The sequence below is a fragment of the Lissotriton helveticus genome, chromosome 8, assembly GCF_964261635.1.
Source record: "Lissotriton helveticus chromosome 8, aLisHel1.1, whole genome shotgun sequence".
Taxonomy (NCBI): Eukaryota; Metazoa; Chordata; class Amphibia; order Caudata; family Salamandridae; genus Lissotriton; species Lissotriton helveticus.
The window spans coordinates 1,337,754,740-1,337,771,221 of NC_136069.1; the positions used below are offsets into that span (position 1 = coordinate 1,337,754,740).

The window sequence follows — 16,482 nt, forward strand, 5'->3', positions numbered from 1 at the left end:
ACCTGGGGGGCGCTAGAGGGCGCACTGCGGGATGGCTGGCTGAACTGTCGGCTCCGCCGGATGGACGCCACCATAACGGCCCTTTCACCCTTCTAGACCACCGACCCAGCTAAACTGCGGCCAGCTCCGGGTGTCGGAAGGTAAAGCCAACAAGATGCTCTGCTTTTGACGGAGTTTGGTGAGCTGCACGGCGAGGGAACAGCGGAAACCCGAGACGCCACCGGGGCGCTAGCGAGATGGCCGCGCCTGACGGCTGCCGCTTTGAAGCGACCAACTGCCCAGCGGAGCGTTGAGGGCAGCTGCGGCATGATCCCGAGCCCCTTAACAGCGGCTGAAGGGGCAGCGAGACGGCGGGTCAACGGAGGCCGATAGCTGTGGCAAGGAACGGAGAAGTCCGGTGTGCGTTCCACTGAATCTAAGATGGCGGCGGCGCTGGAACGCACGAGAACGGCGGTATCGGCGGCCCCCGAGACAGGCGACATGGAGCCCCATCGGGAGCGGGAATAGCGAATAACGAGGTGAGCCAACCCAGCACTAAGCACCGCCTGACCAGACCAGCTGGCCCCCCAGACCGGCGAGCTCACTGCACTGCGCGCTCAATGGAGGTGCGTGGAACTTCCCTTGAAGCGGTGGGCACCAACTCCCACATTCACAAAGAGAGAGTTCTGAGCTGAAGTGCGCCATTGGATACTCCCCACGATAAACTCTGCCACCAGACCGATATAACACAGCAAACCCTACAACATCCCCTTCCTGCCACAACCGGGGGTCAATGAGCAGACGCACCCAGAGGTGGGGGGCCCAGGCACCAGCGGGAAAAAGCACGCTAACGGCCGGCAGCCCAAAAGCGGCCGAACAAACCTCGCCATTACCACTGCGGACTATGGGAAAGCCGGACAAACAACAGTCTAAGCTCCCCTTTGAAACGAGGAAGCAGCCCAAAACAGTGTCGGCCACACCTGAAACCGACGGGGACGTAGAAATGGCGGAGGGGTCTGCCATGGAAGCGGTGCTTCGCGCAATCCAGCAGAGTCTGCAGGAAATGAATGGGAAACTGGACAGCGTGGTACAGAGAGTGGACAGTATGGCGGCTAAAATAGAGAAGCACGACGAACGCCTGGAGGAAGCAGAACAACGGATATCCAGGGTAGAAGACGACCATGCAACCACGTCGAAGGTATGCGGAGGACTGGAGAAAACGGTGGAGACCCTTCGAGCGAAGGTGGAGGATCAGGAAGCGAGGTCCAGGAGGAACAACATCCGAATTTCCGGCCTGCCGGAGTCCACCAACACAGGGAGGATGGAAACGTACATAGAGTCCCTCCTAACAGAAATCTTTGGCGCCGACAAACTATCCTCAGTGTTCCTGATCGAGAGAGCGCACCGCTCCTTGGCGCCAGTTCCGAAACCAGGGGCCGCTCCACGAATGATCATAGCGCGTACGCTCAACTATAGGGACAGAGACACGGTCCTCCGACTCGCCAGAGACATGGGAAAAATCACACACCAGGGTAACACGCTGGAATTCTACCCTGATCACACCATGGCAGTGCAGCAGGCACGGAAGGAATTTGCGCCGGTGAAGAAGAAACTGCGTGACCTTGGTCTTGAATATGCCATGCTGTACCCGGCCAAGCTTAAAATCACGAACCTGGGGAAGCCGGTCATCTTGCAGTCAGTGCAGGCGGCGCACGAATTCGTCAAGCAGCAGGGGAAGCGACGGAAGGAACAGAACAGAGCGGAACCGACCAGCGATGTGGAATGAACGGTAGGGTGGCGAGGAAGCCTTGTTGAACACGAAAGCGGCCCAGGAACCATGCAGAGGCCTATGGGTGGCGCTCATTGACTCACCCCGAAACACTTGGCCTGGAGGTCCACTACCATAGACCTTTCTTTTTGAACACTGGAACAGCGGACCTGAGATGTCTGTCCTCGCAGTGAGTAATGGGGGAACATGGGGCCACCGATGGCTGCACGAAGGGACATCATAAACAAGGGGCCGAGTAGCTCCCATGGCAGTAGTGTGTAGTAGGGGGGTACAGACGCTAGCCCTAGGACCAGCCCTCGTTGCTAGCGCTGGAATGAACCACAGCTACCGAGTGTCCCTGGGGTATATCAAATCCTTGATGGGAGGAATTGTTCGATGGCGCACGCCTACTTTCTGTTGGTGTTTGGTGGGTGGAGGGTGGAAAAACTTCACACACGACATAATATGTCGACATGGGCGTCCGTCCACGTCCACTACGTGGATGGAGATGTGTGAACCTGGCGATACCCCCGAGTGGGGGCGCCCCAAAATGTGTTTTCAAGTTCAGATTAAGTTAGTTAAGGGATGGCTTTGGCAAAGTTCGGGCGCTAAAGTGGGTGGGGGGGAAACGGGGGACCTGGGTATGTTTGATTCGTTCACTCTGTGTCTGAGAAGCATGGCAAACTCCAAGACCATACATGAGCGTGCACGATGCAATAGCGGCCTCACCGACCCGGCGGGGATCACGCATCAAGCACTGCACTGTTTACTGCCTGTTTGGAGCCGTACACGGCTGCTGCAAGTCGAAATAGACGCCAAGATGAACATAAATAACAATGTCAAGAGTTAACACACTAACCCTGCTCACGTGGAATGTACGGGGACTGGGGAACCCGAGAAAGATCAGGCAGATGTTTGCTTATTTCGACAGATTGCATGCGGATATAGTGTATTTACAGGAGACACACCAAGATGCCGCACGCACATCTACACTGGGGGCACGGTGGGCTGAATCAGTCACAAGCTCTAACTACTCAACGTACTCCAGAGGGGTTAGCATCCTCATACGTAAGGGAACACACTTTGACATTACAAATGTGAACAGGGACTCGGAGGGCAGAAGTGTGATGGTAGAGGGGAAGGTCAGGGGACAGAGACTCCTGTTACTGAACACGTATGGCCCTAATGTGGATGACCCGGGGTTTTACAGGAAAATCTGGCAGACACTCGCAGATACACATATAGACCACATACTATGGGGAGGTGATTTCAATGTCACGCTACAAGATCAGTTAGACCGGGCTGCACACACCACGGAACATCATAGCAATGCCAGACATATGTTACGGGATGCGATAGAGGACCTCCAACTGACAGACATTTGGAGGAAGAGTAACGTAGGGATCACCGCTGCAACACACATTAATGCAGCAAACAACAGCTGGGCGCGACTAGATTATTGGCTTGGTACACGAGAGACACTAACATGGGTTCGACACATCTCGCATCTGCCCAGGACACTGTCAGATCACAATCCAGTTTTGCTACAGATAGAGGTCCCTCAATATGAACCACCGCCCTTCACTTGGCGTTTCAACGCGACAGCTCTGAAGGACCCACTGTATGCCACCACGATACACGAGGCAATAGTAGATTACTTCGCAATAAACGGCCCGTCCACGAATGACCCCTGCCTCCTGTGGGAAGCGTTTAAGGCCACGATCAGGGGGGCATGCATTAGCACGTCCTCAGGCATACTGAAGGACATCAGGCGGCAGCTGCGCACGCGCGAAACAGCGATACAGGAACTGGAACACAAATACACGCAAACTGGGGACACTAAGGTGCTAGGAGACATACACGCCCTTCTAACAGAACACAAGCAGTTTGCCGCGGATGAACTCAAATACGTCACTAAACGGGCGACGGCCAGACGCTACGGGGAAGGGGGTAGACCGGGTAGGGCACTGGCAGACAAGATATGCTCAGGGAGGGCCCCTCAGAATATAGCAGCCATCTGTAAGGACACGGGTGAAACGGTGAACGACATCAAGGGGATTATGACAGAATTTATGTCACATTATGGTGCCCTTTACCAAGCGCGCCCTACGCCCACGCAGGCAGAATTGCTAGCATACATGGAGGATGTGGAGTTAGCCTGGCTGTCAGACGGGCACAGAGCGTACCTAGCGCGCCCTGTCACGATCGAGGAGGTTACGGACACAATCAAGCGACTGCCGAACAACAAAGCCCCGGGGCCGGACGGGTACGTGGCTGAATTTTACAAAGAATATGCAGATCTGCTTGCACCTCACCTGGTGAGGCTATACGGGGCGGCGCACGCAGCCCAAACCCTACCAGGCTCCATGAGGGAAGCCTTGCTCATTGCGCTCCTAAAGCCGGGTAAGGCGGAGGACAAATGTGACTCATACCGCCCGTTGTCCCTTTTGAACGTGGACACAAAAATAATAGCCAGTCTACTGGCGGACAGACTGAAACCGCTCATGCCGCTACTAATCAGGCCGGACCAATCTGGGTTCATACCTGACAGGGCCACCACACATAACACCCGCACACTCTTTGCGTTGGCCCATTACCTATCCCCAGACACGAAAGCGGTGGCAGTGCTACTTGACGCTGCCAAGGCATTTGACACAATAGGATGGGCCTTCATACAGGCGGTCCTGGTACGCATGGGTTTCCCCCCGATATTCCTGGGCTGGATTTCAATGCTGTATACCAATCTGTCGGCACGCATTCGAATAAACAAACATGTCTCAACACCCATCCCGATATGCAGAGGGACGAGGCAGGGCTGCCCGCTTTCGCCGATGCTCTTTGCATTGATCCTGGAGCCATTGGCATGTAAAATAAGACAGCACCATCACTACTCAGCCATACAGATGCCATCACGCCCCATCCACATATCGTTATACGCAGATGACATGGTGCTTTATGTCAAAAACCCGGCACAAAACCTAAATCCACTAATGAGGGAGTACATCAGGTTTGGGAGCCACTCTGGTTTACAAATTAATTGGAATAAATCGCTCATACTAGCCCTGACGGATAGCACACACCCTATACCCCTGGACTACCCACTTGAATGGCAGGAGGAACCCACGAAATATTTAGGTGTGTGGTTCCACAGGGACCCAGAACTTGTTATACGCACCAATTATGGGCGAGCGATAGCGGACCTAGGGGATAAAATAAAAAGGTGGAATAAACTCCCGTTATCCCTGGCGGACAGGACTGCCATCGTGAAGATGGTGATACTGCCCAAATTTTTGTATTTATTTAACAACATTCCAATAAAGCCGCCGGCGGCAGTGTTTCGCAATATCAACTCCTTAGTTCTTAGTCTGCTGTGGGCCGGAAAGCACGCGCGACTGGAACTACGCACCATGACACTTCCATATGCCCAGGGGGGTTTCAAGGTACCGGACCTCTATCTCTATTATCTGTGCGCCCAAGCGCAATTCGCACATTATTGGCATCACGAAGTACCCTTCCTGACGCATGTGGCGGTAGAGGCGGGGGATACAGACCCGATACCACTGGTGAACATACTGCTACATAAACGCCCCAGGCTGCATGACAGAGACATAAACACGGTGGATACCACCACGGAAGCATGGCGATTGATGGGCAAGGCGGCGAAGGCACTGCCACTGTATGCTCCAGCTCTGCCTTTGGCACACAACCCACATATCTCAGTGACACAAGAACAGGTGGGCATGGATCTGCTACGGCGGGCGGGCATAGATAAAATGGGAGACCTGTATCTCAATGGGGTCTTCCAAACGTTAAACGACATGCAATACATCAGCAACCCGTCCCTACTATTCACCTTTAACTATTATAGACTCCAGAGAGCGCTTAGGGAGCACTATCCGACACATCCGGAGGAGCCGACCCCGCTGGCACCCCTACAACTCCTTCTCACGACGCCTGCGGCATCGCACCTGGTATCTAAATTATACACTAGCTTACAGGGAGCGATAGGGGGTAGCGCAGACAAAGCTAGAGATAGGTGGAGCGAGGGACTAGTGACACCCATCGCGGAGGAGGAATGGACGTCGGCATGCATGCTTACAGAAATGCTGACACCCAACGGTAACCTGCGAATCATACACTACAAATACCTCCACCAAATGTATTACACACCGCAGAGACTACAGAGATATGGGTTACAAGAGGATTCGCAGTGTAAAAGGTGTAAGCAGGAGGGGGCTGATTTCATGCACCTGGCATGGCATTGTCGTAAGGTGGCGGGCTACTGGGTACGGGTGGTGCAAACGCTGAATGTCATGTTAGAATCTGCTTTAATATGCGATGCCAGGATGTGTCTCTTGGGTATTGAACCAACATTAAGGGCGACGAGGCGAAAGTTTTGTGCAGTGGCGTTGTTGCTGGCAAAAAGAAGGGTTTCACTACACTGGAACAGTACAAGAGGACCAGAGGTTAAGAGTTGGTTAGAAGATATGGTGTACTGTCGCGACACTCTGAACACCTATGAGGAGGAACTACCAGCTAGATCGAGACCCAAAGACTTTTGGGAATACCTCAGAACCTACTTATTGGAACGGGGCAATGTAGAGGGGGTGAATGCGAACGATTAGAAATGCTACGTGCAGTGTGGTCAACGGGTGTATGAGAATACTGTGGTATGGGAAGGGAGGGAGAATGCTGTGACACAGAGTATACGTTGTTGATGGACACTCCGGGTTAATTTAGGAGTGACGCCATCCAGTTTATAGTTGGAAGAATAAGTAACCAAAAAAAATGTGTGAACACAGGCAAGAATATACATAGCTGGAGCACTGAATTGGAAAGTGAACATGACGATGATGTAAAACGCCGCCGGGCCTATGGATGTCGGCTGATGGGCTGTGTACATAACAGAGTGGGCCCGATTGGGCAAGAACAACTGTAGCCGGCCACCACTGGTTGTAGGCGACTCACTTGTAATGTATTTTCATATATGCTCAGTGTGAATAAACTACTTACACCCAAAAAAAAAAAAAAAAAAAAAAAAAAAAACCCTCAAAACCTGGCTCTTCGACAGACCCCCTCCTTGATGGAATGGAACCTGCACCCCCCCAACCCCCCCCCCACCCCTAGCGCCTTGAGACCCTTACGGGTGAGTAGTCGCGCTTTAACAAACTCCTGATTGATCTGTCTGGAACTGCAACTACATTACTTTTAGACTCATAGTCATCATAGTCTGGGTTCAGAGTCTCTTTACCTTTCAACACCATCGTTTCCTTCCTGCATGCCTAGGATTCAAGTCCAGGACCTTGACCTTCTTAAGTTCTGCCCATGGTGTTTTTCCAAATAGGAGCGATCCCTGATGCTGCTCAAGCAATCTTTCATGCATGACTTAGCCTACATGTGGGTTCTCCCTCAATCGCAGAAGCAGGGTCCTCCACTCTCATGCTTCTCTGTCACTTTGAGTTTATGTTTTCTTATCTTATGAGGGACTATCATCCAGTATCCAGTATCCTAAGTCATCATGCTCGTTCAGTCCAAGTATACACCTCAACTGGTAGGTCTAGCCCTCCCACTGCAAGATAAGCCTAAAGATGTGGTCCTATCTGTATGAGGAAGTCAGTAACCGGGATGGAGGACTTCCCTTTCTGTAGCTTGATATGTGAGAGGTCATGGAAGAGCCAAATCTTGGCACCCTCAAAAGCGACAATGCCCTTCTTTCTAGCCTGGTCGATGATCTCTTCCTTCTGCTTAAATTCGCTGTTACACATAAGGATGCACGGAGGGGGGTTGGTACTCCGGGTAGCAGGAGCTCCAAACCTGTGCATCACTTCTAGTTTGACTACAGCTCCATCTCTATTGTCTGGATCACCTAGAACAGCCTATGGCAGCACCAGCACCTCTCCACTCCTGTCTTCACTTCTGAACACCATATTATGTAAGCTGAGGTTCCAGTATGGTTGGCGGCAGCGCTCGGTGTCTCTTGTCTGCAAAAATATTGTCAAGCTTGTGATAAAGTCTGAGAACCCTGTAAATTGGAATTCCCTGATGTGCAGATCATCAAAAGCATCTCTCTGTGGAAGCGAAAAGTTAGCACTCTGAATCTGTGAAAGCTAAGCTAAAGTGAAAACTAAAATTTGCTGTATTTGAACCATGCAAGTACCATTCGGCAGACTTGATTCACAAAGCACCCATTAAGCATGCCCTGAAGCTCTGCCTCTTAGACATCTGGTGCAGAAAAAAGACTTGGAAATGTGAGTCACAAACAAATTTCAGACAAGAACACTACCCATTGTTCTGGGTTCCTTGGAGTTTGGAAAGTGTTGAAGTGAGTAATCCTATGTAGCTAGTGTCAACATAGTTAAGGAAAGGCAAAGTAGGAGTGAAACTATTTTTTGAGTTGCTTATAGAATTGGAAGCACTCTTAGTAATAGCCAAACATGACAGGAGACTTATTTGATTACTTGATTTATTTGGGACTTGACTAAGATGTCACGGTCAAGTAGCCTTCCTATGTTTAGTGTCTTTCAGACTGGTATTGACTTGGGCACTAAGTCTGTAAGAGAGCTGAAGGTGAGAGAAATAAGGGGTCATGTAGACTCTGGAGGGCAATCCACTTAGGCTGGCAGGACAAAGGAGGACCTGCCTCTCCCCACCTTACAGCAGATTACCCACTCTATCCTTTGTTTTCAACCAGTGTGGCAGTTCATTTCTGCTGAAACTGCTTCTATTGACAAGCAGAAAGCATTTTTGTCAAGAAGAGAGAGCAAGCTGTCATGTGATGGTGAACCTCCCAGCATTAAAGCCCAAGGACCTCAGTAATAGAGATGTAACCAACCATTTATAGGGGCAAGCCGGTAGGCATTCTCTCCGCCAGGTATATATAAAAAGATCTGTGCATCTGAGAATAGCCATACTGCCACCCATCCTCGGTCTCAACAGTGTCTGGTTGAAAGGGGAGAAGCTGCTCATATTCAAAATATGAACCATGAATTAATGGGTGGCTGCTCCAGTAGGATGGCATGATTGTTGAGTTAGTGGGAAAAACTCACTGCTGTTGTAGGAAATGTAAAAAATTAACACACTAGAAAATATGAAGCATGAAAATGTTGCACAACATTAAGCCCTAGCAGAAATCACACAACTGTTCGTGGTTAAAAACCTGTTTGGACCCAACTCCCACTCTGACACGACCAAGGTGAAAAGTTCACTCAAAAATGTAGTGGAATAGGAAACTTGGAAGAGTTTTAAGTTAAGGCCAACTCATGTCTAACATACTTGAAAGCATTAACAGCATCAGCACTCAAGTGTATCGGCACACACAGTGCCTCTAAACAGATTGTGGCCTGATTAGACAGTGGGTTCATAATCGAAGTAGCCCAGAGCACACAGGTGCTTGATTGAACAATGGGTGTAGGGAAGAAACTCAGATTGTTGCCTGATTAAACAATGTGTGCACATCGAATTAGCCCAGAGCCCACAGGTGCTTGATTAAACAATGGTTGCAGGGAATAAGCTAAGTTCTGAGCACACGAAGGTCTCAGGCACACAGTGCTGCCTGCAAACATTTCTAGTACATTGCATTTACCATGAAACATTCACACACATTCATAGGCCAAAGACTGCACAAGCATTAAGCATTGTCAGAAGTATAATGAAGAATGTGTAATGGTTTAGTCCAGAATTCAGGGTTATGAGGTCACATGTCTTTTGAGTTTTTTTCCATCCTAAATCTGTAACTTCCTAGTCGGCTATTATTTACTATGTGTAATAAAGTATTGTGTTGCTTTGCATAATAAAGGCCTGTCTGCGAACAGCCATTTGAGAAAAACCCCAGAGATAGCCCAAGCAGGGCTGATGTGCGTGCAGTCTGTATTGTTTTTCTCCTTGTTGCCACAGTTAGTAAATACTGTATTTTCATTGCCAAGAAGAGTATGTGTGTTTATTCCAGTGTTTTGAGTTTTTATCACCCCGCAACACTGGGCATTCAAAAAATTAAATGATGCAAAAACCGGGGGCATCCCTGAAAAATTGGATAATGTTTGTGCAATACAAAAACGGTGGTTCTCCCAGGTTCATAAGACTATATCTTGGACAATATGAACATGGGGCATCATGCATTGTGCCAATAAAGGACTTGTGGATTCGCATAATTCCTAGACTATATGGCTGTATATTACATGCCTACCTGCTTCAAAATAAGTGGACTCTGGTAAATAACTATATAGACACTGGTAATTGTTGTGTACAAATTCATACCACAATTCAATCCAGGGTGCTAAAATTGCTAGTAAAAGTACAGTGCCGCAGTGGACAGCCGTACCTGATTAAAACTCAATGGCTGCAATAAATTGTCATAGCCAATTCGTAGGTCTGTGTCTACAATCCTTGTAGGAGATGAAGAAGGCAATCTATTGATAACTATTATAGTGAACATTTCAGTTACCAAGGATTACTTAGACGAAATCATCCTCAGGACTAGAATATAAGTAGGATAGCAGCCCTAAAAGAAGAACAGCTGATAATGTAAGAAGTTGGGGACGGAGTGTGGCCAAAAGAATAGTGTTCCAGTGTAGAAAAAGAAGGGGACTTATGTAAGTGGTGACAATTTTTAGTAGTGCTAGCAATTTTCGAAAATCTATATTGAAATTATATGAATAATTCATTACAAGGGGAGACCACTGGGTTGCTTCCTTGTAGTCATGTCAAACATGCAAGGAATTGTTATCCTACTTCAAGGTCAATTTAAAAAAGCAGGAATATTTCTGGGACAGCACCATGAGAAAGCAACAGTTTGGGTGGCTGAATTGGTGTAACCCCAGTAAGTGAGATCAATACTCTTAACATCGATTGGGGCTGGAGAAGGAGCAGGACTGTTGCATATTTGCCAAAAGGTTTTGTTGTGAAAGAACAACATCCGTTCATTTCATAGTGGTTCAATGGGCACTCAAGAAGATTGGGTAATTTGTAGGGCCATCAGGTGTTTTTTGATTCTGAAGAGTTTTGTAGTAGAATTTGTGGTTTTTCAAAGTAGCCTTTTTTACCCTTTCTCAGGCTTGTCTGTATATACACGCATAGACTTGTATATAGCAGCATAGACTTTACACTCACACTGGCCTGCTTGCATTTGGAAATTCTTCCATTTCCATTGAAGTGTTATTCGGTGACATTTCATTTACAGCCACTCATCTGTAAAACGACTTGAGCCCTGTTGACCATTTGTTTCGGGTAACTTCTAATTTCTCAGGACTATCGGGAAAAGCAAGCATTGGGCACTTCTCCCCACCTTGTAGAACTTGTGAAAACTTGAATGGTTGAATTTAGTTTTGAGACAACAAGGGGGAACCATCATCATACCTGTTTCTTACTTTGACCGTGTATAGAACTCATCTTCAATATAGACGTTGATTAGAGTTTAATTTAGACATTAGACCAATGAGAAAGTAAAAATATTGAGTTTATAACCAAGCATAGCAGGAAATATAAACTGCAACTTCCTTTTTAGGTTGATTGGTCCACTAGCTGAAAAAAGCATTAGCTGAAAAAAGGATCAGTGATTTCTTGGGTGCGGATGCTGGATGTTTTGTCTGCACCACTGTTCATGCCTCCCACGATGAAAGCTGTCTTGAAGATGAAAATTATGAACTATATGCTATCAAGGATATCATTCTGGAAAGTGGTGTAACATTTCTTGGCAGGGTGGCAAAATATTTTGAATTCAAAGATGATTACTGTATTTGCTATGCATTGATACTTATTCTAAAGAATAAAAAGTAGGAGCCTGGAGTTCTGAGGATGAGACAGAACCTCAGACAAGGTTACAGCTTTTCTTTCTTTATCTCTCATATTGGTTAGGATCTTATAATCCTTTAGAGGATATCTGGGATTATTGGTAATGATGCATCCTTGCAGCATGTCTCAATGAGTGCCATGATAGCTGGAGCTTTGTCTGTAAGCAGGTCATGAATATGGCTTCATATTTGGCTGAAGAGCATGCATTAATGAAGGATTCAGATACGTTGTTGGGACGGGGTCTGTGGTTTGTCCCTGTGTCGCACAGTGTGAGTAGCATGCTTATTGTATGTTGGTGAAACCATTGTAGGCTTCGGTGTTGTACAGTTGCTGGTACCACTATACTGCACACTTCGAGCTGCCTTAGCTTCAGTTCTTATGGGCCCCTCGTTGATAATGAAATGACTTCTTGTAGGTAATCACCTTTGATTACTTCTTTCCTCTTCTGTGAATTGTCTGCACAGTGTTTACACATGACAGATGTATGTTATTGCTCTTCCTATGTGGTTACTATTTATAGTCTTTCATATTTTTGTTACTTTGTCTGCATCTATCAATATAACAGTTAAGCAGTTTCTGTAAACTTGTTGCACCAAAAAGAGCAGACTACTAGCAAAGAGCTCACACATATTTATTATTCTATTTTTAGGTATACTTGGACCAACCCTTCGTGCTGAGGTTGGTGACATTTTGATGGTTCATTTTAAAAACATGGCAAATAAGCCTCTCACGATTCATCCACAAGGTATTGCATACAGCAAGAGATCAGAAGGTAAGCAACATTCCTTTTATGTAAGCAATGTCAGTCATTCATTTACTTCACCTATTTAAGTGTTATTTGAAGCACATGCAGGTCATATTGTGCCAGCCACTTCACAGCTCTGTATCAGTTAGTGGCCACAGTGCGATACCCAAGGCCTTGACCTGTACCTAGAGTACTCCCATCTGATGATTTGTGGGTTGGGGGTTCGGTTTATAAATAAAGATGAATAGGTCAGCAGGGTAGAGTGGCCAGGAATTACAGTGTTCAAGCTAAGGGAGCAAAGCTTTTTACCCCATGTCTGTTATGGAAATTAGGCTGCCACTTAAACCCGGGGCTGCTGAATATTAGATCCCAAGCGTAGAAAAGGACAGCCTTTGTAAGTGTGGCAGATTACTTTGCCTCTGTAAGCTTCCTGAATAATGCAGAGAATCATGAGCTTAACTCTTTGCTTCACTGAGGGCAAAGTCATTAAGTAAAGGATTGACTTTTGATCCTTTGAAATTTCATCAGTTTATTTGTTTTGAGACTTGAATACACAAAGTTAGAAAAGAGTAGGTCGGAAAGTATTTGTGAGCTCCACAGGAGTGTAGCTTGTTCAGGGGTGGGAGGGGGTGGTGGGCGGTGGAGAGCTTCAGATTTACCAACAATTATAGTGTCTATAATGTTAAAATACAGTATAAGACAAGCAGGGCACATGAGAGTGGCTAAGGGGGCATTAGAAAGGGAGACCAATGCAGAGTGAGAAAAAACACACTACTTAGTAAAATAACCAACATTTTTTAAGACTTTGAAAGCTGAGAGGGAGAGAGTATGTGTGCGTTTTTTGTCTGTGTTTATGTAAGAAATTCTGGTGACATCCGACAAACACCTCCCCATACTCTACTGAAAGCATTTGTACCCAACCTTTTATCAGAAAATAGATTTATTAAGTGGGTGTAACACCGCAAACATCCCCCAAACCTATGCCCATTGAGCTGATTGTATAGCAGGGGTGTCCAAACCTGTCCTGGCGGGCCGTATCCATGCCAAATTTTTGGGATATCCCAATCTGGTGATCACGGTTCGATCCCCGGCGCCGGCGGCAGATCAGAGTGCCCAGGACGGGGTCCACGGGTCCCGGGCAGTCCTCCCCCAGGCGTCCGGGCCCGAGAGCTCTGGTGGTCCACCCCGCGCCTGAGGCCCAGACGGTGTCCCTAAGCCCTGCCTTGCGTGGGCAGGCAGGCGGGAACCCTACCGCGAAGGTGGGTGGTGGGGAGCTGGGAGTCCTTTCGATCCCGGCCATCTGGTCGCACGTTTCCGCTCGGCCATCTGGTCGCAAGCAATGCTTTCCAATGGGGCGACAAGATGGCCGGGGTTCCCCGGAAGTCCCGATGAGGTGCCATTTGCCTCCCCGATCCCAGTGAGGGCTCCAGGAGGTCGGGCGCCTCTGCGGCCTGGGTCCCCTCCAGGGGTAACCTTCCTCCGGATTACTAGGGACAGGGTATTCCCCGACACTCCACGCAGGCTCGTGGTTCTCTGCCCGGGGGACCAGATAAGATATGCCTGGGCAACACCTCCCTAGGCGGCCGGGGATCCCTTCTCCGGGCCAACGGCATGGCACAATGCCCAGGACGGGCTCCATGGGTCCCGGGCAGCCCTCCCCCGGGCGTCCGGGGCTCCCACCTCCAGGCCGACGGCATGTCAAAGTGCCCAGGACGGGCTCCATGAGTCCGGGACAGTCCTCCCCCGGGCGTCCGGGACACCCATCTCCAGGAGGCCAATGGCATGGCAAAGTACCCAGGAAGGGCTCCATGGGTCCCGGGCAGACATCCCGCGGACGTCCGGGGTACCCATCTCCATGAGGCCAACGGCATCGGCAAAGTACCCGGGAAGGGCTCCACGGGTCCCGGGCAGGCCTCCCCCGGGCGTCCGGGGCACCCACCTCCAGGCCGACGGCATGTCAAAGTGCCCAGGACTGGCTCCACGGGTACCGGGCAGTCCTCCCCCGGGCGTCCGGGCTCACATCTCCAGGCCAACGGCATGTCAAAGTACCCAGGACGGGCTCCATGGGTCCCGGGCAGCTTCCCCCGGGCATCCGGGGCACCCACCTCCAGGCCGACGGCATGTCAAAGTACCCTGGACGGGCTCCACGGGTCCCGGGCATTCCTCCCCCAGGTCGTCCGGGCCCTAGAGCTCCGGTGGTCCACCCCGCGCCTGAGGCCCAGCCGGGGTCCCTGAGCCCTGCCTTGCATGGGCAGGCAGGCAGGAGCCCTACCGCGAAGGCTCGGGGTGGGAAGCACTTTCGATCCCGGCCATCTGGTCGCACGCAATGCTTTCCAATGGGGCGACCAGGTGGCCGGGCTTCCCTGGAAGTCCCGATGAGGTGCCATTCGCCTCCCAGATCCCAGCGAGGGCTCCAGGAGGTCGGGTACTTTCACGCTTTGGGTCCCCTCTGTCACCTCGCGTGCACAGTTTACAAGAAAGGAGGGTAATTTTCCTCCGGATTACTAGGGACAGGGTACGCCCGGACACCCCTCCAAGGCTGGTGGTTCTCTGCCATGGGGACCAGATAGGCTATGCCTGGGTAACACCTCCCTAGGCCACCCGGGGCTTCCTTCCGCCAGGCCGACGGCATGTCAAATTGCCCAGGACGGGCTCCATGGCTCTTGGGCAGTCGTCCCCCGGGCGCCCGGGGCTCCATCCACCCCGACGGCATGGAAAAGTGCCCAGGACGGGCTCCATGCGTCCCGGGCATTCGTCCCCTGGGCGTCCGGGGCTCCATCCAGGCTGACGGCATGGCAGAGTGCCCGGGTCGGGCTCCATGGTTTTCAGGGTGGTCCTCCCCTGGGTGTCGGGGCGCCCCAGGCCAATGGCATGGGAAAGCGCCCAGGATGGGCTCCATGCGTCCTGGGCATTCGTCCCCCGGGCGTCCGGGGCTCCATCCAGGCTGACGGCATGGCAGAGTGCCCGGGTCGGGCTCCATGGTTTTCAGGGTGGTCCTCCCCTGGGTGTTGGGGCGCTCCAGGCCAATGGCATGGAAAAGTGCCCAGGACGGGCTCCATGCGTCCCGGGCATTCGTCCCCCGGGCGTCCAGGGCTCCATCCAGGCTGACGGCATGGCAGAGTGCCCGGGTCGGGCTCCATGGTTTTCACGGTGGTCCTCCCCTGGGTGTCAGGGGGCTCCAGGCCGACGGCATGGAAAAGTGCCCAGGACAGGCTCCATGCGTCCCGGGCATTCGTCCCCCTGGCGTCCGGGCCTGAGAGCTCCAGTGGTTTTTACTGTCCCTCAGGCCCAGCTGGGGTCCCCGAGCCCTGCCCGGCGTGGGCAGGCAGAAGCCCTACCGCGAAGCCTCTGGGTGGGAAGCAGGGAGTCCTTTCGGTCCCGGCCATCTGGTCGCCCGCAACGCTTTCCTATGGGGCGACCAGATGGCCGAACTTCCCTGGAAGTCCCGATGAGGTGCCATTCGCCTCCCAGATACCAGTTAGGGCTCCAGGAGGTCGGGTACTTTCACGCTTTGGGTCCCCTCTGTCACCTCGCATGCACAGTTTACAAGAAAGGAGGGTAATTTTCCTCCGGATTACTAGGGACAGGGTACACCCGGACACCCCTCCAAGGCTGGTGGTTCTCTGCCATGGGGACCAGATAGGCTATGCCTGGCTAACACCTCCCTAGGCCACCCGGGGCTTCCTTCCGCCAGGCCGATGGCATGTCAAATTGCCCAGGACGGGCTCCATGGCTCTTGGGCAGTCGTCCCCCAGGTGCCCGGGGCTCCATCCAGGCCGACGGCATGGAAAAGTGCCCAGGACGGGCTCCATGCGTCCCGGGCATTCGTCCCCCGGGCGTCCGGGGCTCCATCCAGGCTGACGGTATGGCAAAGTGCCCGGGTCGGGCTCCATGGTTTTCACGGTGGTCCTCCCCTGGGTGTAAGGGGGCTCCAGGCCGACGGCATGGAAAAGTGCCCAGGATGGGCTCCATGCGTCCCGGGCATTCGTCCCCCGGGCGTCCGGGGCTCCATCCAGGCTGACGGTATGGCAGAGTGCCCGGGTCGGGCTCCATGGTTTTCACGGTGGTCCTCCCCTGGGTGTAAGGGGGTTCCAGGCCGACGGCATGGAAAAGTGCCCAGGACGGGCTCCATGCGTCCCGGGCATTCGTCCCCCCGGGCGTCCGGGGCTCCATCCAGGCTGACGGTATGGCAGAGTGCCCGGGT

At 51.2% G+C, this 16,482-nt stretch overlaps 1 protein-coding gene across 1 annotated transcript in view; it reads left to right on the forward strand.

The window, feature by feature from the left end:
* F5 (coagulation factor V) overlaps nt 1-16,482 on the forward strand; it is a 711,267-nt gene that overhangs the window by 99,567 nt on the left and 595,218 nt on the right. Inside the window, exon 3 of the mRNA XM_078658317.1 lies at nt 12,183-12,305. Coding sequence (XP_078514443.1) covers nt 12,183-12,305 — 123 coding nt within the window. The remainder of the gene's footprint in view (nt 1-12,182; nt 12,306-16,482) is intronic.